The sequence below is a fragment of the Rattus norvegicus genome, chromosome 16 (assembly GCF_021556685.1).
Source record: "Rattus norvegicus strain SHRSP/BbbUtx chromosome 16, alternate assembly SHRSP_T2T, whole genome shotgun sequence".
Taxonomy (NCBI): domain Eukaryota; kingdom Metazoa; phylum Chordata; class Mammalia; order Rodentia; family Muridae; genus Rattus; species Rattus norvegicus.
Window position 1 is genome coordinate 28,924,166 of NC_141549.1, and position 21,493 is coordinate 28,945,658.

At 38.0% G+C, this 21,493-nt stretch overlaps 1 protein-coding gene across 1 annotated transcript in view; it reads right to left on the reverse strand.

Annotated features, from left to right (window-relative positions):
- Positions 1 to 21,493, reverse strand: part of Naf1 (nuclear assembly factor 1 ribonucleoprotein) — a 30,764-nt gene continuing 9,271 nt past the window's right edge. The window contains 6 exon segments of the mRNA NM_001024772.2: positions 1 to 1,143; positions 2,283 to 2,385; positions 4,293 to 4,344; positions 6,420 to 6,580; positions 10,731 to 10,813; positions 12,989 to 13,082. Coding sequence (NP_001019943.1) covers positions 692 to 1,143; positions 2,283 to 2,385; positions 4,293 to 4,344; positions 6,420 to 6,580; positions 10,731 to 10,813; positions 12,989 to 13,082 — 945 coding nt within the window. The 3' untranslated portion in view covers positions 1 to 691.

A 21,493-nucleotide genomic window follows, 5' to 3' on the forward strand; every position in this document is an offset into this window, starting at 1 on the left:
TCAGTCATTCAATGCCTTTATTATGCATGTCATCCATGTCAGACACTGGAGAGCCTGGGAACAGACACAGAATACACATATATACACGCCTTAATGGAAGCAGCAGACAGTAAAGCTTTCCCAATAACGGACAGCTACACAGAAAACGGATGTCTGCCAATACATAGCTAATACTAACCAGCTAGTGAGAGCTTCGGCCAATAGTGTCTTCCTCCTTCACACTCCTAACTCGCTTAAGGAAATCAAGTTTAAAGAAATCTTGCATTTACAATCAATTTCAAAGGTGTCAAGTTTATAAAAATACTTTATTTTAAAGACTCTTAGTAGGACTTCAACATTTTAAGATTATACTAAAAAGACAATTCAGTGGTCAGCATATTAGAGGCTGTGATGAAACCCGCTTCATAACCACTACTGTACACATTGTTAACCAGCTGTGGGTAATGGAGGACATGAGTCAATATTTAAATATTACATGTTTTCTAAGAATGAGATGAACTGTCCCTATGAATACCTTCATAAAGGTTACAAACATATATGAACTCACAACTGAGTTACTTAAAATATATATGAACGTACAACTGAATCATTTGATTTAGTATTTTACAGTGGTTTTTTTTTAAATCTAGTTCTATAATATATTTTTGTTTAAATTTTTTTTACCATATTTCTCTGAAATACAAGCATAGAACTAATAGTAAGATCCAAAATGAGAAGAATTACTTTCCCCAGGAGAGGGAGGAGGAGGGGGAGGAGGAAGTGGAGGTGGGGGTAGGGAGTATGGTAAGTTAAGAACAGGATGAGAGGTCATGCTAGGTGCAGCCCACCCCATGCTAACCGTTGGTGGGGGTGGGGGCGGGGGCGGGGGCGGCAGTGGAAAGTTATGCATATCAAACATGGGTGGGGGAAAAGGATAGTGGGGCATGACAGGATTATCTTGTCTCTGAGGTGGAAATCCCAAGCTCTCTTGAGATGCCATAGGATCTGAGTTATAGTACTGCTGTGGCGGAGGTCTGCCATGGCTTCCTCGAGAGTATCTGCCCCTCGGAAAGCCTCTCGTGAATTCCCTGTTGTGATATCCTTTCGAATGTTCTGAAGAGCTATTGGCATTCCAATTCTGATGCACTTCACCAAAATCTTCACCTTTGATAGCAGAAATAAAAGAAAAATTAAAATTTAATATATCAAGATCGTTGTCAGAAAGTGACTTCTACTCCTTATAATATGACATAAAACTCAGTTTTAAATGAATTGAAAAGGCACAACTTAAAGCTTAAGGATTAGGGACGATGCTAATAACTGCATTCAAACCCCACAAAGCCCCAGAGCATTATCCCCATCCACACCCACGGCTGAGCAGGAAGGCTACATTCCTGCCTAGTATTGGTCCAGAGAAATGAAAATTTATTTTAAAAGCCTGTATAAACATATTTATACAAGATTTATTCCTGACCACCGCCCCCCCAAAGGAAACAAGCCAGATGTTCCTTAATGGGTAAGTAGTTAAACTATGTATGGTATAATTCCCTCCACAGGACAGGACTCCAGAAAGAAAGGACAATCTACACATCTGGCAACTTGGATGAATTTCCAGGAAAGTATGATCAGCACCAAAAGCAACATGTGATTTTCACACTGTGTGAGCCACTACAGGATTTCACTCATGTTCTGGAAATGACCACGGATACTGAAGAGATAGAGAACAGCCAGACAAAGCAACCCTGAGCCCAGCAATTGCATGTGTAAGACAGACAGTGGAGGAAGGAGCAGAGAAACGCAGACAGACAGACTTGTTCCTATGAGCTGAGGTGAGAAAGACAAACATAGCCACAACTAGAAAGTGAATAAAGAACTAAGGAGCATTCTGTTGTGGGCTTAGAAATCCTGAGCCTTAAAAATACTACCTCGATAATAACCCTAGCTGTGAAACAGCAATTTCACAAGAGTGAAGAACATATAATACATCTCTCCTGCTGTTTAATACAACTATGTAAATCTATAATAATCTCAAAAAGCTTAACTTTTAAAATGAAAATATTATAAAAGGAAAAGTCAAAGAAATAGTGGGGACTGGGTGCCATACTATAAAGTCTGACCATGGGCACATGACTCCTTGAGAAAGCCTCCTCTAACAGTCTCAGCTTGTTACCCTAGAAGACACCGTGAGATGGAGCTCGTAAGAGGGCTCTCCACATAGCACATGCAGGAGATTAAAAGAGAACGCTGATGCTTCTCTTTAATGTTTACTTACCTACTGTACATGAAGGTAACAATACACTCACCTGACTCATTCAATTCAGACTTGAGTTTTTTGCGGCCTTGAATCTGAGACTTTTTCCTCTGTTTGGCTTCTTTTTCTTTCTCATCATCACTGAAATCCAAGGCCTTGCGGATAAAAGTAGAGATGGACTTACCGTCAGTTTGCCAATGAGACAGCAGTGCTCAAACCACTGCTTACTGACTGACCAGAGGAAAGGTGCTCACTTCAACTCAACACTACCTACCTATTAATATATGAGCTAACTTCTAAAGTAATAACAAAACATCTGGTTACTGTATTTTAAGCCCTAATAACTTTATTAAGCTGGACACTCTGGGTTTCTTTTTGTTTGTTTGTTTGTTTGTTTGTTTGATTTTGGTCTATCTAATTCCTAGAAATCTTTAGAGAGGTAACTTTAAAATGCCAAAATTAGCAATATTCAGATATGCAATACATATTCCATTCCCTGAACAGAAGTCCAACTTCCTGCTTAGACTTAATAATCATTATCATGGCAGCTGCCAGGGAATGCCAAAGAAAGCAGTAATGAAGACTAAGCCACTTTTACACATCACCAGATCCAAGTCACTCAAACTCGGACACAAGCCTTGTCTCTCAGCCTCACGTCAGCTTGAATCTCATTCCTTATAATACACAATACAGCAAACAAGCTGTGATAGGAGGGTAAAGGAGAAAGCAGCAAAGACTTACTGAGCACACAGTCAAGACAGCAGAGTGCTAAGTCAATGTGCTCTGTAAGGCAAAGGAAAGCTTTCTCTAATAGAATGGAGTAAGAACACTGTGGTATCAGGTTACTGTCTTCTCAGGAGTGAGAGGGAGAAAAATTATAATTGGGAGAAGTTTTAGAGATTGCTTTGAGTAAATTTTGCTTTCATTCCCTAAAATCATCTTTCTTATACAAATTCAATTTTGCATTTATGAAGTATTTAAATCCATTATGAAGTCTGCATATGTACATTAAAATGTAGGTAAAGATGAGTAAGATTTATTTCTAAGAAGTCTTTATGTCTTTTATGAATGTCTAGCATTTTACCATGGTCTAAAATTAGAGAATTCTTCTAGACTGTAAGATTATCATTAACAACTATATAAAATTAAATCCCATCATTTTTCAAGAGGCAGTCTGCCTGCCGCCCCCATCGCCCAAAACCACAATCATACAGCATGTGGGAATTGCTTCTATAAAAAAGTCAATCTAAGCAAACCAATTTCACAAGAACTTGACATTACCAAAATTATTAACTTTAATCCTGAGACCTAAAATGGGGATTTAACAGGACCAATTTTAAGACCCACGTTGATGTCCAAAACACTTTACACACGCGATCTCATTATTAAGATATTGTAAGCGTGACAGAGAGTGTGAGTGGGCATACATTCTTAGCATCGCTGAGTAACGTGTTCCTATGAGATCTCCTGAACGGGCCATAGCCTGACTCAAACCTCAAAAAGTTAGACGCTAACACAGACATGCTCTTCTGCACTGTTTGACATATCTGAAGTATTCAGAAATTACATCTTCAATTACACCAAAGCCATAACAACAAAATCTTTAGAATATCCAATTCTCCATCACCTGGAGTAGAAGAAAATAACCATAACATTCACATGTGCTCACATGTGTTCACATCTCTAGAAAGACTAAATCAGTATCCCACCTTAGGAGATGAAACTAAGGTCCTATGAAAATAGACACAAAACATAAAATCAAGACATGAGGTTAGAGAAGAATAACTGAGTTACACAGACGTGAGGGAGTAGAGCCGGCATCTGCTTCTGACACTACCCACACCTCCAATGGGAGGTTCACTTTTGCATCACAGCCAAATGTTATCAGTTCCCACACTGACATTCACTACACCTAAGAGTAAACTTGGGTTTAAATAATAACATGCCATATCAACAAAGTTCATAAAAATGAGAATTATAACAAAGTAAGCTAGAATTAATTAACAATGCATATGAGTAAGGTATATGCTGCCTTGTGAAACATTAAAAGGCTCATACTAACTTCTGGAGGTGGTTCCTGATCATTCTTCCAAGAAGCATCAGATCCTCTGTCCCTAGAAAAGATCATATTCTGTTAAGTGCTTACAGAACCCAACGCTCTTAGAAATTAGATGAGCCCAGCGTTTACTTTTATACGAAAACACCAAGAAACTGAGACTCTTTTTGGTGTCCTTCACCAATCTCAAATAATGCAGGCCTCCTACAGGAAACACACACACACAGGACCACCGGAACATGTGTTGACACTAGGGAGCTTCGTGGAGAAGGTTATGCTGTGCAGAGAAAGTGGGTCTGCACTTGATTTCACTTTGAAGATGCTGACCTTTGTATAGAATTTGGTTCCACACCCACACGAGACGATGTTTTGCAGGAACAGGCAGAGGCAAAGGTACAAGGTTCTTTTTCCTTAACTCACCTAAGAAATACCATCAGTTTTGTGAGTGATTCTCAAAACAAAAGGGTAAAAGAAAGACTGGTGAGTTTGGGGAGAAGGACACTGAATAGGCTGAAGGACATTGTAGTGTATCAGCAGCCTATATGAAATGAGTCATTAGAGACAAAATAAAATGTATTAGGGTATAATTATTTCTAAAACCTCATTTTAAAATGTTTTATCTTAACTATATCATGGTTTCAGCTATATTTCTTACTTAACTATATTAATATAAATTGAGACCAGATATCCTGACTACTTTAAATTAGATTTTAAAGATAAATGGATTTTCCTGAATCAGTGCCACTAAAATCTATGTGCCAATGATAGTAATGTCACAAAATGAAAACTGCTTTAAAATTTAAAATTTTCACTGAGATCTTTGCCATTACATGGTGCTATCAATGACAGTTTTTTAAGTGAATCAGCTGTCATTAACCTTACTTAAACCCAGTGTCCTTTTAGTACAATCAGTACTAAAAATGATGTATAGGATCCTTCGTCTAAGTTTATAAAGGTGACAGTAAAGTTCCTTGGCTAGTATATCTACCATAAGAAACTCAAATTCACCAATGAAAGATCAAGCAACAGACAGAAGTGATAGGAAGCAGCTAAAGTAGTCTTGTTAGGTGTAGAACTGCAAACGGGATGAACCATTCCACTGCAGAAGCCAAGGTCCAGATACAGGTAGGTACAAGGAGACACCAAAATGAATAAATGGGAACTGTTTCTGCAGTACAGCCTCATCACTCCCTTCTCTGGTTTATTCCTATTTCTCAGAATTGAAAGCTTTTACTTAGCTATTTCATAAGCATTTTCAGAAACCCTGTTTTGGTATCTGCTAAAGGTTTTGTATGTGGCACATACACTGGATGTGTCTTAATATTCACAGAAGAATGAAACAGTCAACTGCATAAGCTTAATTATTTAAAATGTAATGTCCTTATGGTTCAGTATCTATTTAACTCATTTATCTTGTCATCATTTCATATAAAAAAAATTAACCACATACAGCTGGAAAAATAATTGAGGCTAAATGGTCCTCCTTTAGAGTCTTATAAATGTCAATGTCCATTATGGAGACCAGAATATTTACTTCTGAATAGTGCGTGAAATTTAGAAACCTAATTTAATATAAAAATGGCTTAGAGAACTTATTCTGTGGTATCTGATAATAGTATCTTTTTATAAGGCTAGGCACTGTGGTGCAAACTTGAAAACTCCACACATGGGCAACAGAGGAAGAAGGACCAGGAATGAGTCCAGCTAGGGATACATGACAGTCTGCCTTAAACAACCAAAAAATAAACAAAAACAAAACAAGAAAACAAAACTAAAAACAGCTCTTTAAACTTATAACTTTATTGGAAATAATTTCCTTTATGTAGTAATACTAATATTGAAATTTATCTACCAAAATATATAGTGAAAAGAAAAAACAATGAACTAAAGTCCATAAGGGTTCTATGTTCTGCAAATGCTGTCAACCTAGTGGCTGATCTGGGGAAAGCATAAGATCACATATTTTCTACCTGCTACTGCTAATGATAAATCATAGCTCTCAAAGATGTTCATAGTAAGAAAAATGAGTTCTCTGGAAAACAGCTACCATTTAAGTATAAGAAATGATCATCTAAGAAAAACCACTCCTAAAATATATGACACAGGAAGACCACACATCAATGAAGCACTTACTGTTTGAGTTTTTCTGTGAATATATACTGAGTGAAGTCTTTCATTGATGGAGCAAAATACATAGTATCCTTTATTTTGATACCTTTACTCTCAATGTGCTCTGAAGAATTGAACCGTAACACATAAAATGGATGGGCAACAGGTCCAAAGATCTCAAATATCTACAAAACAGAAGACATGGAACATATATCCTAGTAATTTGAAAAGGTAGCAAGATTTTTAAAAACACTGACAATTGCTAAAACACGCCAATTCTGTTACAGCAATAAACTTTTTTTACACCTGAAGTTTTCATATTCTGATTACAAACACAATAGCTTATTATAAACTTCTTTCCTGCAAATAAAGGAAAAGCAAGTTTGTTTTATGAACAATTCTAACCATTTTGTCAGTACATTCTAGATGCAAATAGTAAACTTTTCTATTAATGTTCACGAGTTATATGCTATATAAAACTATAGGACATAGTCAAAAATTTTAACTTCCTGGACAAACATAGGACAGTAATAATCTACATCATTAAAAAAAATTCTGTGACTCCAACAATCCATGGTAATCCCTGTAACCTTGTACCTAAGGCTCATTCCTAGGGTCTCATTTCCTGAATCCTATGATTCCGTTTCCTAACTATGGTAATGACTATACCTGAGGACCCCTATGATGACTTCCGGCTTATGTAGAGCTTGGTTCATATTAAATCTGTGACACTAAAAATTCTTGGACTCATTTTAAGTAACCCTTCCCTTAGGATCTAAAATGGTTCTGCTTCAAAGCTACAACTAAATCATTATGAAGTTTTAAGTTAAAAAAAAGTATCACATAGGAGGTGGCTAGAGGGAGGAAACTGGTTGGGAGATGGGAGGGGAACAGGGGGTAGGGAGTGGGGTGGAGATCAGGTGTAGGGAGAGCAGGAGAGAGAATGGAAATGAATGGACAAAGGGGGAGATGGAGGAATGGGGGATAGAGACACAGGGGAGGGGGGTAGGCCTCAGGGTAGCTATGAGGATGACTCTCGCTGAAACTCCTAGTAGTAGAGATACAGATCCTGTAGTAGCTACTTCCTGTAGGCAAGCAGTGCTGCTAGTGAAAAGAATAAGGATAGCAGCACACCCACAAAACCTTCCATGGAAAATGTGGCCTGCCTGCAAGATGTGCAGGGATAGATATGGCAGACAGAGGGAATGGCCAACCAATGACTGGCTTAAACTGAGACCCATCCCATCGGCACAAACCAATCCCTGACACTATTAATGATTCTCTGTTATGCTTGCAGACAGGATCCTAGCATAACTGTCCCCAGAGGCTCTACCCAACAGCTGACCTAAAAGATGCAGAGTCATAACCAAACGTCGGTCCACAACCAAACGTTAGATGGAGCTTGGGAAGTCGTGTGGAAGAGTCAGGGAAAGAACTGAGAGACCCTAACAGGATGGGCACCCTACAGGAAAACCAAGAGTCAAATCACCTGGACCCTTGGGGGCTCTAGAGACTGAACTACTAAGGAAAGAACATACATGTTCTGGACCTAGGCCCCCCCACATATGCAACAGATGTGCAGCTTAGTCTTCATGTGGATCTCCCAACAACTGTAGCAGGGGCTGTCCGTAATCTGTTGCCTGCCTATGGATCCTGTTCCCCTAACATCCCTGTCTGGCCTCAGTGAGAATGGATGTGCCTAGCTAGCCCTATAGTAACTGACATGAGTGTGTTCGTGGGGGGGTGGGAGTGGAGGGACCAGGCAGGGATCCCTATTCTCAGAGAAGAAAGAAGTACAGGGGAAAATGGGAGAAGGAGGGAGGAGTTTCCAGTGGTACTCAAGGAGAAGAGGGACAATTTGGGGATATAAAGTGAATGAAAAATTATGTTAAAAAAGTATCACATAGCAAGTGATAGGAAGATTATTATAGTCTTAGCCTGCACCTCATGTTGTACCTCAGTCACAGGAAAACTTGGTTGATTGAAATAAACAATTTGTTCAGTCAAGATTTAAAAGGATGTAGAAACATTATTTTAAAATAAAGAAACAATCAATCAAAAGAACCTTACGGAGCTCAGAATGTGGGTGTGGTGCTGAGCAACACCTGAGGGTGAGACTGAAGAGCATCTTTACAGCGGGGCTCTAGGAAGCAGGCCTGCCTTCTCAAAGGTCCTTACAAGCGCGCTGCACCCTGCCTAACATTCTACTCAGCACTGGAAAGTTTGTAACTGCACACCACCTAATGTGAAATTAAAACAAAGGAACTTTTACAGTGTGAGAAAAGCATAAAAAGCAAAGTTTAGAAGAATAAGAACGGAGACTTTTACTTTGGGCCACCTACACACACCTTTATACTTTAAATAAGATACAATTATACAAAGGGTGCCCATCAAAGTGGTTAGCACAGGTCATCACCACAACATAGCACTTATCAGCATAGGAAGCTGTAAGGAAACATCTAGTAACAGAGTATGCAGTCCCCCAAATTCTCATCTCACAGCTGCTCTCAGTTTATGACCCAGCAGTGTGTGACCTGCTGGCCTAGCCGATTGACAGATTCTATGGAGGATGAGCTCCACCTCCCTTCCATTCATTCACTCACCCAGCAGTTAGTCCATGTGGGACTAGGCTACTCCTACCTTCTCTAAGGAGAAATCCATCAGGAAACAGACCTACAACAGCTTGTTTTCCTCATTCTGGTCACTAGTTTGTTTCTCAAATACCTTTACCCAGCTCTGCTCTAAACCCATTTCAAAGAAAAGGTATTTAGATGTATGCATTTTATTTCCTTCTTTGAGGTAGGACCTCTTCAATTCTCTTCAGACCATAGAATGCTGCCCTGCCTAACACTTTTCAAATTTACGAGTTCTGAGTAAAATTTAAACAAAGATGTCATTTACCTTCATGCATGTAATCTTCATCTAATGCATATCAACATTTACTAGTCTGAAAATTCACATATACCTGTGGTATAGAAATACCATTTATAAGGCTAAATTACCAAAGCACATATTCTAAAATTAAAATTGCCCAGGAAAACTATGAGAAAAAAATAATAAGAATTAGGGAAACAATCAATTTTAGTAAGTTTATTTCAGATTAAAAGAAAAATCAAGTCACAGATTTCCCTTGCTTCTTCTCCTCCTTCCTTGGGGACAGAAGTGAACACTGTATGCTTTCCTCTGAAGTCATAGAAAAGCAGCCCACAAAAAGCACAGAAACCTGCCCAGGGCTCAGCCCTGCGGCCTCTCGCACGCCTTCTCTTTCACCTAGGGTGTTGTCTTTCTCCCTGTGTGTAGATGCACATGGGCACCAAAACCACTCAGCCTCAGTTTACAGAGGAGAAAAGGCAGAGCACCATCCTCCTCATACAAATCTCCCCTCCCTTCACAACCTTCACCCAGAATAAAAAGTTCTCAATGCCAACAATTCCTGCCACCAACTGCTTTGTAACGAGCCATGGTACACTAGCCTGCCCAATTTAACATCTGTAGTGGTAAAAGGTGACAGAACTCCGTAAACCTTGATCCTTCCTAAGTTGTTTTAAAACACTAAAAAAAGCAGAGAACCAAGAAAGGGAGGTAAGTTTGCCTAGGAAGATCTCCTTTTTCCTGACTCAATGTAACTTTCTTTAATCTCCTGAAATAAATTTTTGAACAGCAAGTTGCAGAGAACTACTGGTTTCTTTCTTAGGATTTCAAGCAGGTACACATCTACTCAGCATGTTTAATTCAAAAATGAACACTTGTTTAGTTTTTAAGCTCTTAAATTTAAGAGGCCCAGAATTACCTTACTTACTGAGCAAAGTGTGTGCTTTTCACATTAAACATGGACATGCATGGCTACCCACTAAGAGGGTAAAAGAGGTCCCTTGGGCATGGCTACTTCATCCACATTGATAACCCTCTAGCTTGTATGTAGAGCAATACTAAATTTGCTGTTGAAATCTTTTCCCATAAACATATAAATAAACTCCCCTCTGTACCTCTACCTGAAGTGTTTCAAAGCCACTAACTTCAAGAAAAGCAGTAGTTATTTTACTACACTATGCAAATGCTAGTCAGTTCTGAGTACTTGTGGAAACAGAAGCAATGTCTCTATTTAGAACTTCTGCCTCTGAATAGCTGACAAAACACTGAGAAAAATAAAACAAACATGTGAATTTACTGGTCCATGCAGCAAAGAATTCTAAGGCATATTAAACCAATTTATAACACACGGGGAGAATTGAGAATGAATTATAACTTGATGACTCGTCTACTTAATAAGCTCTTAAGATAAACAAGACAAACCAAAAAACAAAGTAACAAGAATTTTTATGAGTTTTAACCAACCTTCCCTGCTGCTTGTCGATCACTTTTGAAAATGACAGTATCCTCATTAACTGGAGGTATGTTAGTCATAGACTCAATTATCACTGAAAAATACACAAAAAGCAGATTATGCTTTATAAAGAAGATAAACCAGAATTTTAAATATCATCTAAGTCTTAAGTGCAATACAACTAAAGATTTAAGGTGGGGGCTGGGGATTTAGCTCAGTGGTAGAGCGCTTACCTAGGAAGCGCAAGGCCCTGGGTTCGGTCCCCAGCTCCGAAAAAAAAGAACCAAAAAAAAAAAAAAAAAAAAAAAAAAAGAACTAAAGATTTAAGGTGGCATAACATACTTCAAATACTTCAATAAGTATTCCTTCTTAGTAAACAAAATCTTAATTACCAAATAGCAAAGGTCGATGGGTTGTAGTTATTTTAATATAGAAAGCTACAATTACCAGAGGAAAAAGTATAACAGAAAATATTAATTGCTCAACAGTCTTGAACAAATTCAAGCCATGTGCATTTTTAAGCAGTTATTACCTAATATATCATCATCTAGTCTCAAAACTTCTATTACAGAATACTGGTAAGCTTTTACCAAGTCGCGAAAGCAGCTTCTTTTGAATAAATGAAAGCAAAGTGACAACAAGTCCCCAGTGATTGCTACTGCATACCGCTCTTCTCTAAGAAGGAAGACTCGGTGTCCCAAGGCTTTAACACAATACCCAATTGTTATGTGTAACACATATACACCATAGTAAGTTCTAGAAAAGTTACAATAACACAGAGGACCACTACATTACACAGAAAATGCCATTATTTACTGGAAATGAAGCGCAGATAATTAAAAGTAACACAAAACTCTCTTTTGTATTTCAATTTATTTCAATTAAATTCTGAGTTCTAAATATAAATGCATGATATGAAATTCAGGAGACTCTCCCCCACACATACACTCAGTAATAAAATGTAAAAAATTATCTACCATGGAGTATAAGTAATTGCAGTAAATGTAGTAACTGGAGTAAGCTTTAGAATTATTTTTTATAAGAACAAAGATATTTACCTTAATATAAATTTAAATTAAAAATTATAAAATTATGGTAAGTATTAATTCTTAAAGATATGAATATACCTATTGTCTGGGAATGGATCAAAAGGTAAAGCTCTATCTCACCTACCTGGTAAGTGATCAGAAGAGGAAGACCTGAACTTTGTGTTATGTACAAAACTCCTATGGCTGTCTCAGCCAACAGTGGCTTCCTAGATTCCCTCACTGCAAGACTCAGAGTTGTTCTTGGTTGACTACCATAATTAGATGATAAGACCCAGCTGCCAAAGACTCCACATAGTGTGGTTGCAGGGCAGAAAAACTAAACTACACTGAATGGGCTATAAACGGAAACCCTCTTCAGCTAGGGCCTTGAGGGCCAATCACTTTATCCTTTGGTTGTTTATTTTTCTAAGAAAATCTGCAAACTTCCGTCCTGACCAAATCCAGGGTTACTGGGAGAGGATGTAGTTCATATTCTTGAAGGTGTATCTGTCCTCTTCATCTACATGTGGTATTACTACTAATTCTACTGGCTGCTCGTGTCACAGCAGACTTTCCAAGGAATAGCCAACAACATCTAATGGATGTAATGATGGATACAAAAGGGTCAAAGGGGATTAATTCCTCCCTTTAAGTGTGAGGCAGGAGGATCTGAGTTTAAGCCTAGCTGCTCTGTGGAGTGACACAGCCAGGGATACAGGGAGAGACCCTCTCTCAAGTAACAACAGCAAAGCAAGCAAGCAAGCAAGCAAGCAGAAGAATGAAGAAGAGAGACAAGAGACAGGAATAGGAGTCTTGTGGGCTATGCCTAGAAACAAAGACAAAGAAAGGACCCTACAAAAGTGCCAGCGCTGTTGGACAGCTTTGTGGAGTAGTCTGATGCAGGTCTGGTCCTAGAAGGCTAAACTGTCGTGTCCAAGAATGCAGAATGCTGCAAACTCATAAAATTTGTGTCAACTTGTTACAGCCAATAAAGTAAACACAACTACAAAAAAAAAAAAAAAAAAAAAAAAAAAAAAAAAAAAAACTAACAAATTCTCAAAAAAAGATCTCAAAAAACCAAAGACAAGAAAATATATAAGTAAAAACCAAATATGATACCTTCAAGTTTAATGAATAAGATAAAGTGTACATGTCTCAAAAAAACGTAATACATCAAGTCCTTGACCTTGACATCAGTGCATGCCTGAACACAAATCTTGTTAATATAGTTACTTACATACCTAACTGTTCAATAATGCTCGAAACCTTCCCAAGAGGCTTTAGTGCAATGTCTTCAGGCAGAGTAACAGTGAGTTCTTCCACAGAAGGTAGTTCCTATAATATAGTGGAAGACATTAATCTTCTTGCAGCTTCAAAAGCAAGGAGCAATATTTTCCATTTCAAGTGTGATAGAGAATACTGAAGATGGACGGTGAGGGTTAAAGCACTCCTTCAGTGTCTCCTTTGTAGTAAGGAGCCAGTTGACTGCTGACTGCAGCTCAGACACTTAAGGAACTCAGTACCTCTTTGTACATTAGCCAAAGACTATAGATATAAAACACTACCAATCACTTGACAAGAGATGACCTCTGTAAAGAAAAGCTGTATTAAGGAAACCAGACAGACTCCATTTGAAGAGTTCTACTAAGAACTACCATTCCTCCACGGCAGGAGGCTTGCTTCTTTGATCGGTTTTGTTAATCTAGCGAATTAATTAATGTGACTTTAATTATAGTAGAATAAACAATCAAAATTAATTAATGTGACTTTAATTATAGTAGAATAAACAATCAACAATCTTTCCTGGCACCGTGGGAAACGTGAAAGTCTGACAGTGACACCTATCAATCAAATACAGAATTCTTGGAAACAGATATGCCCTGTAAAAGCTGAAAAGGTGTTACCTCCTACCTTCTCTTTCCAGGTTAAAAAATACATTTCTTAACACCTACAGATTTCTTTTTTGACCCAACTGTAAACCATACCTCCGTTGCTATAGAAACTAAATACCGAAATAAATGAAGTTAAAGCAAAACCTAAGAATAAAACTGACGTTAGTTTTCATATTAAGTAAACAGAGCTTTGAGACCTGAGAGTGCAAAGGCCTTGTCAATACACTTAGTGGTTATTGGTAGCATAATGTTTGGAGAAATTTAAGATGAGAAAAATCTAAACAAACAAAGTATAATGCAAATGATCATGGATAGTCATTTTCCCTGTGCAACATACATTTCTAAAAGAATCATACGTCTCAAACATACTTCTTTCTGGGATATGGATATATATATACATATATATATGTGTATATATATATATATATATATATATATATATATATATATATACTTTAAATCAAAGATTACTTACAAAAAGATAAACTAAGGGTTTCTGCCAACATAGTACAGCAATTTGCCTCAGTAGAGTTAAAACATGCCTAATGTTAAAGGAAATAATTTTGTTTTAACTGTCAGATTTCTACTGAGCATCTTTAGGGAGAGAACAACCACCTGCCATTTTTGAAATATATTATTTTGTGAGTATGTTTTTGCTACAAGTATGTGAGAGCACCATGTGTATGCCTGATGCCAAGGAGGCCAGAAGAGGAATTCCTGGAACTTGAGTTACAGATGTGTTGTGAGTCATCAAATGAAGGGAACTGAATCACTTAAGGGGCTAAGTGATCTGTCCAACCACCTCTAACACTTTAACACAATAAAGACAGAAGGAGGTTCTATGGTAAAATTCTCCTACTTTCAAAGTGTTAGTATGCTTATCAGACATCAAAAAGATTTTCAAAATAAGTTCTAATTGTAAAATACGTTCATATGAAAAGAACAAACCGACCTTCCCTTAGTACAGGATACAAAGGAAAGAACAACCCCCTGACCTCACCCTTGCCACACCAGTTACTGTCACTGGCCTGTGTTCCCTTCAAACATTCACTATGCAGACACAGCTTTACCTAGCTTGATACTTTTCACTCTACTCAAATACCCTTGCTGTACACTACCTATCTCCTTTACAGCCTGCATATTTTCCTAGACCAAAACAGAAATATCTACCCAATCATACTTTACACCTACTGTGTGGTCTTATAGAGGTGTGACATAATCTAACACAGTAATCATGAAATATTTAATTGTTCTCTAAAAGTCTTTGACATACATGTTTTTACATGACTTTGAGGCTCTTATAAGCAGATCTCCCACACTATCCTACATTGTATCAATTCACACCTCTGTCATCATGCCCTTATGCGAAGTAAACTTAAAATCTCTGCCAGCTGATACAGAATAAGAAAACACCTAGCTTTTGAACATCGTTGATTTAAACTTGACTGATAAGCAAGACTACATATTTCTTGGTGTATCTTATGTGTTTATGAACTACAAACATAATTCATGCAGTTTCTGTTTTGGAGGATTTATCTTTTCCTGACTTTTCTGAGAACTATGGACTTGTAAGGCTATTTTCCTTGTTTCACTGAGCATATCTGCTCCCTTAGATGCTAGCATTGTCTGACACACATCTGACACTTCTGAGTTGCTCAAAAAACCCACTGGCATTGTCACTTCTCTAGTTTCGGGAGTCAGCATTTGTTTATTTGGTCCATTCATTATGTTATCCTTGTGTAAAAGTAGAGCAGAAATTGGCTTTATCTTTACCTAAAACACTAGTCGGCAATTCCCAGGGATTATAATCTTCCAGATGGGCTTGAAAAGCAGACTTTAACATATTAAATATACTTATCCTTGCACGGTTCTACCAAAATCTCAGTTTAGCTCCACTGACCTGTGACACCAACACCATCAGTATAGTAACAACTGTGGCTCTCATCTACTCAGGAAGAGCTAATTCCCTACCAACTCCATCAGTATTTTCCCGGATGGCATTTTTTTCTAATTGTTCTTACATGTTTATTCTACTAGGCAGACTTCAGGACTGTCATAGTAGTATTGTTAGTATTGACTGAGATCACAGTATAGTACCTTTGATACCTACATTAGCACTTAGGCTCATTTTAAGCTACATTAATTACTCGCTATCATAAATTCCTAGTATTTAGCCCCCACATCCCTTCTTAACCCCAGCCCACGAGCTGAGTTCTCTCCCCTTCCTCTGAGGCAGGGTCTCACTACATAGCTCTGGTTGAGCTGGAACTCACTATGTAGACCAGGCTGGCCTCAAACTCAGAAATCAGCCTACCTCTGCTTCCCAAGTGTGCATGCCACTCTGCCCAGCTTTGTCTGATTCTTTGCAACTGACATACTCTTTGCAATATTAGTGCTTTATGTTTTCAGATTCCATATTGATTTGCATTTTATAATGTTAAGAAGATATGTAGCTATTCCTCTAAGGTTAATCAAAAAAGTCCAGTGGGCCTTACTGTCACTTCATATCCTATTATTAACACAATTTTTGTAAGTTAAGCTTCCTCAGTGAACAATGTAATGAAGTCCTAATATTCTTCTAAGAAATATTTGCAAGAAAATAAAACATAACATACAGCACCAGACTGTTTCCAAGGCAAATGATCAGTGTTGTTGTCAGAAGGGAGCATAGCAAGCCATTCACCACCTTATTTCAATCATTATTATAATAATGAAAAGCCCCTATTAAAACTGTGCAGGACATCTGATTTCATGGAGAAATAAACACAGGGAAAACTAAAGGCTGGAATTTGTGACTGCTACCACACTTCCAGTCTCAGCTGGGTAATCCCGAGGAGCCAGGAACATGAGAATGCGCCGTACTTCCAAGCATTAAACTGAGGGATTACATCACCTTTATTCACTCATTAATTTGTGTGTATATGTGTATGTGTGTGTGTATCCGCGTGTGCGTGCATGTGTGTGGCGCGAGTGTGGCACGTGTGTGGACGTGTGTAAGCCATTCTCACCTTGGTTTTTGAGACAGTATCTTTGCTAAGTCTGCAGCTCACTGACTGGCTACACAGGCTGATGTGGCAGCTTCAGAGCTGCAGTCAGACCCTCCCTCCCTCGCCAGCGATGGAGCTGCAGACACATGCCACAGCATTCTTCACAGCACAACACCTACCTGTAAAGTGCCATAAATAAAATCTCTATTCTAAATACTCTATAGCATACAGAGCATACATAATCATCTAAATACTGTACAAAAAACTGCAACAGAGAAGTAATCAAACACGATTCCAATTTGAGCTTGGTATACCTTGAAAAGTCAGCTAAATCAAGCTGTACAAAGTTACGTCCAGAATGACATATATTTTTCAGACAAAAAAAAAAAAAAAAAGGAAAGAAAAGAAAAACAATGGTGGAAAGTAGAGTTTATTTCCTTCGAATAAACAGGCTAGGAGAGAGAAAAGAGAAATATTTTAAAAATATTTTAAGTCCTATCAGCTAGAATTCATCTAAGAGATGTTCTTTCCTGGGAGCCCGAGGAAACAGACCTTTGAAAGGACGGCAAGGGCTAAGTCTCTAGAGGCTACCATGCCCACTAGAGTATGAATATGGCCTTATCTTGGTGTTTATATTCCAAATGTTACCATCACTTCCTAACCTCTAAATCTAAAGCACTACAGGATCAAAGCTAGTTATTCTTTAACTGATGATTCTACTCTTCTCCTCCATCAAATCATACTAATATTCTAACTTTTTTCACATCGCTAATGAGAAAATAAACCCAGTAACTAGGACCTGGTCAGCTTAGCACCCAGAACTGTTAGCTAGCACATTCATTATATATTTATTAAACACACTGATCCATGTTGCCACTCAAAGCTAATCACAGATCTCAGAAGTCAATGTTCACTTTAGTCCAAGGAAAACTCAGAAAATGAAAATATAATTTAATATATAACCCTTAAGGAAGGAAAAACACCTGAACCCAACCACCTCAAAACACAGTAAAGCTTCCTAAGAAAACACACTGCCAAGAATGACGGACGTGTAGACGCACACAGGTGGCCGCAGCTGCAAGCACTAACACAATCAGGTGAACACTGGTGTCCCCAGGCACAGCAAATGCCCTGGTCAGACAGGACGTACATGTCCTCAGAGGCATATTATCCTCCATTAGAGGAAACAGAAGTCAATCTCTTTTTTGTAGGTGGTAAAAGGGTATACGTGTGACAAGAAATAAAAACACACAAACAGCAGTAATAGGGAGAAAACAGCTGTAGTACATACTGATGGGCACTTTGATTCCAATCATAATTTACAGAATTGGAAGAGATCTCTAAATTATCTAATGCAGAGATTAGAGAAAAATAGGAAAGACCTTAACCATCAAGAAAGGAACAAAACCCAGGATGCTGAGAAAACAAGAAGGTACTTATCTGCACATTAGAAAATGTCAAGAGCCAGTCTCAAGTCAGACTAGCCTTACACATCTCACTACTGCACATAAACCTCTGCATACTCTTGCTTTATAGTCTCGCAAAGACAGACCACACAGACCCATACACAGGCATCGATACGCTCCAGCCTGGGGCAGAACTAAAATTTAAAATTACATAACCATATTACTGAAGCACCTTTATGCTAACCTAAATATTCTACCAGGGAAATGAAGGTCTGTAATTAATGCATACTTTAGTTCCTAAAGTTAAAATGAAATTAAAAACTTGTTTTAAATGTACATTACCTACAACTAAACACAAATACTTAGGAAACAAGTATTAAACGTTATCTTTCTTTAAAATCCAAGAATAAAATGTTTTCCTAGACAGTCCATATTTCTGTGTCTGATAACAGAGTATGTAAGGATTGACATCATCCGTCCAAAAGGCCAACTGAACATAAAATACACCAGGCACTTCTTGTCAATGACTAACCCATATACTAAATAAATTCAGATCATTTACTTCTACACTCCACAGCTAAGCCAAAAGTCTTCCTGAGGCAAACCTGACAAAAATACAATTTAAAAAAATGTACATCCAACAGATTCTTCATCATTCAGAACCCACTATCATTCAGAACCTAAATACTAAGTAACTTAGTCCAGATTCTACTGTCGCTAGGCACTTTGCTATTAATCTTTTCATTTCTGATTCTGTTCCTTTCCACTTAACAAGTTCTCAGGAAAGTTTCTTTCTTTCTGTATTAGGGTTTTTTCCATTAGTAACACGGAAAACTGAGCAAAGTCTTTTAGCACAAATGTCTAACAATTTACAACACACTGGGGATTATCATCTAAAGGCCATGTAATGAATATGAAAACTACACACAGATAAAAACAAAATTACCATGATTTTCTGATAAATTACTTATAAGCAAGTCATAAAATTACAAGACCCAGGAATGATATGATGGCGCCTCCTCTTAGCACTCAAGAAGCAGAGACAAGTGGCTCTCCTGTGAGTCCTAGCCCAGCATGATCTACATTGAGAGCCAGAGCTAAACAGAGACTGCCATAGCAAAGCAAAGCAAACCAATCAAACAAAAAGACCCCGACAATACTTCTGAAACAGTCATGAAGCATCTGTTGTGAGAATACTGTATTCTGACTCTGTAAACATCTGTGAGCTATACAAGGTTATCTGTCCGACAAAATACTCAAATGAGTAAAGCACAACATTCAAAATGCATCCTACTAAAAACAAAACTTACAGCACAAAAGTTTAAGGAGCTACTCTGTCCCAAGTAAGCCCCTAGCAGGTGACGTTCATCCACTACAATGGCTTTGCCTTCTCTAGTTGTTTTTTGAAGGTTTACTACTGAAAAACAAAAAGAAAAATAGGCAATTTGATGACCTAAGGTGAAAGTATCTACACTCTTACGTGTGTTTTTACTCATAAAAATGGACTTAGAGTAAAAAGTGTTCTGGGAAAAAGTAAAACTCCCTCCTGGTACAGTTTGGGCGGAACGGAGAAAAGTGGGGAAAGTGGAATAAATTGTCTGGCCACTTTTCTCGTTACCAAGAAGAACGCATGCCAATTACCTGATGCTATTAGGTGAGCCTTCACTTCTCAGACATGCTTGGAAAGTAGGATCCAATCTCTGGAGTTCTGAGAGCCAGGACTCAATTTTTATTTTTCCTATTATCTGGTAAAACATATTGAAAAAAAATGGATTAGGTCTGTACAATCTGTGGCAACTATGACCATATTTACTATTTCATTCATAATTTTTCAACTTCTCCAGGAGAAGCTGCACAGATTTCTGTAGAACTCAGCCATCTGTGTATTGATTGCATCACTGGTGCCCTTGGTAATTATTGTTATAGGACATCACACAGTCTCAGGCCACCCATTAGTTACACCTAAACGTGTCAACAATTCTTTGAAATGACTTTTCCCCCAGTGATTGTGTTTTCATCCTATTTTTCTCTAAAATGACTGTCAACAAAATCAAAGTTCAAGAGCGGGCATGGTGGTACACCCCTTTAATCTCAGGGAGAACCAGAAACTCCCTGAGAGTTCAAGGCCAGCTGCAGAGTTTGAGGCCAGTCAGAGCTACACAGTGAGACCCTGTCTCAGAAACAGACAGTGAACAAGCAAAAAAAAAAAAAAAAAACCAACAACAAAAAACCCCACAAAACACAAACTTCAAAAAAACTGCAAAAGACTCAAAACAACTATAAAACTGAACTAAAATCATACCTCAGTATGAAAAAAATCTTAAAAAAAAAAAACTCTAAGCATCTCCCGTTACCTGAGACTGTACATTTCATTTAAGATCTCACATAAAACTAAGAGAAAAGGCAGTTACTGCTGCAGATCACGTATCTAAGATGTTTAAAGGTTTAAGAGAAAAGTTCAGTAGAACTACCAACATCAGCTGTGTGGTGATAAAGGAAAAAATGTTGTGCGTTCCTCCTGACTAAAATTACAATTGCCATGGACAAAAATCACCCTGTCTTGGGCAAATTCACAGGTTCCTCACCAAGTCTCCCTTCAGCCCTGATGCCTTCCCTCAGCACTGCAAGGCAAGTGGCCTTCTCTTTTTATAAGTCCTATGGCTTACCACACAGCACTCTGAAATTGTCACTAATTCGTTACTCTTTCAACTTAAACATACCCTCACCCTTCAGCTAGACAAAGGCACTCACTAAAGTCTATGGGGAAACCACATGTATGTACAAACACTGAAAGTGTAAGGATGCTCTAGTGCATTGCATAAAAACCTCCAGTTGAAGCTTAACAAACCATTCATTCTCCTGCCTTGAATAACTGTTCATGGTGCTAGAACCCAGGACCCCGTGGGTGTTTTAAAGCAGGTGGTGGTTTATCAAAGCTACGTCTCCAGCATGCTGCATATGGGCTTTATGGAATGAATCATCTGAACAGTGAAAGACAAACCCTTTAAAAATTTTGACTACTGCATAACATCTAATATCAATGAAAAATCAGCTTCCTTTTCATTTATAAAACACTGCTAAATGTAAGGCACTGTGACAAGTTTCAATAGTATCCAGGTGAGACTATAGTGAATTCCAAACCTACACAGTATTATAAAAACTTGAAACTTTTCCCTATATTTAGGACAAAGTGATAAATAAGTCAGAACCTGAGAAACACATATTCACTTAGTAATGATTACTGCAGTGAAACAGACCAGTTTCACAGGAGTTGAGACACAGGCACATGTCAAATAGTTCAGTACAACTTCTAACTACCTGAAGTGCCCAGGTATTTCTTTCTTTCATATGGAGATGTTTTAGACATGTCTGCATACATGATTTAGCAAAATCAGGCAAATACATGCCCTCAACCTAAACACTAAGTACATTTCTTATACATACATACATACATACATACA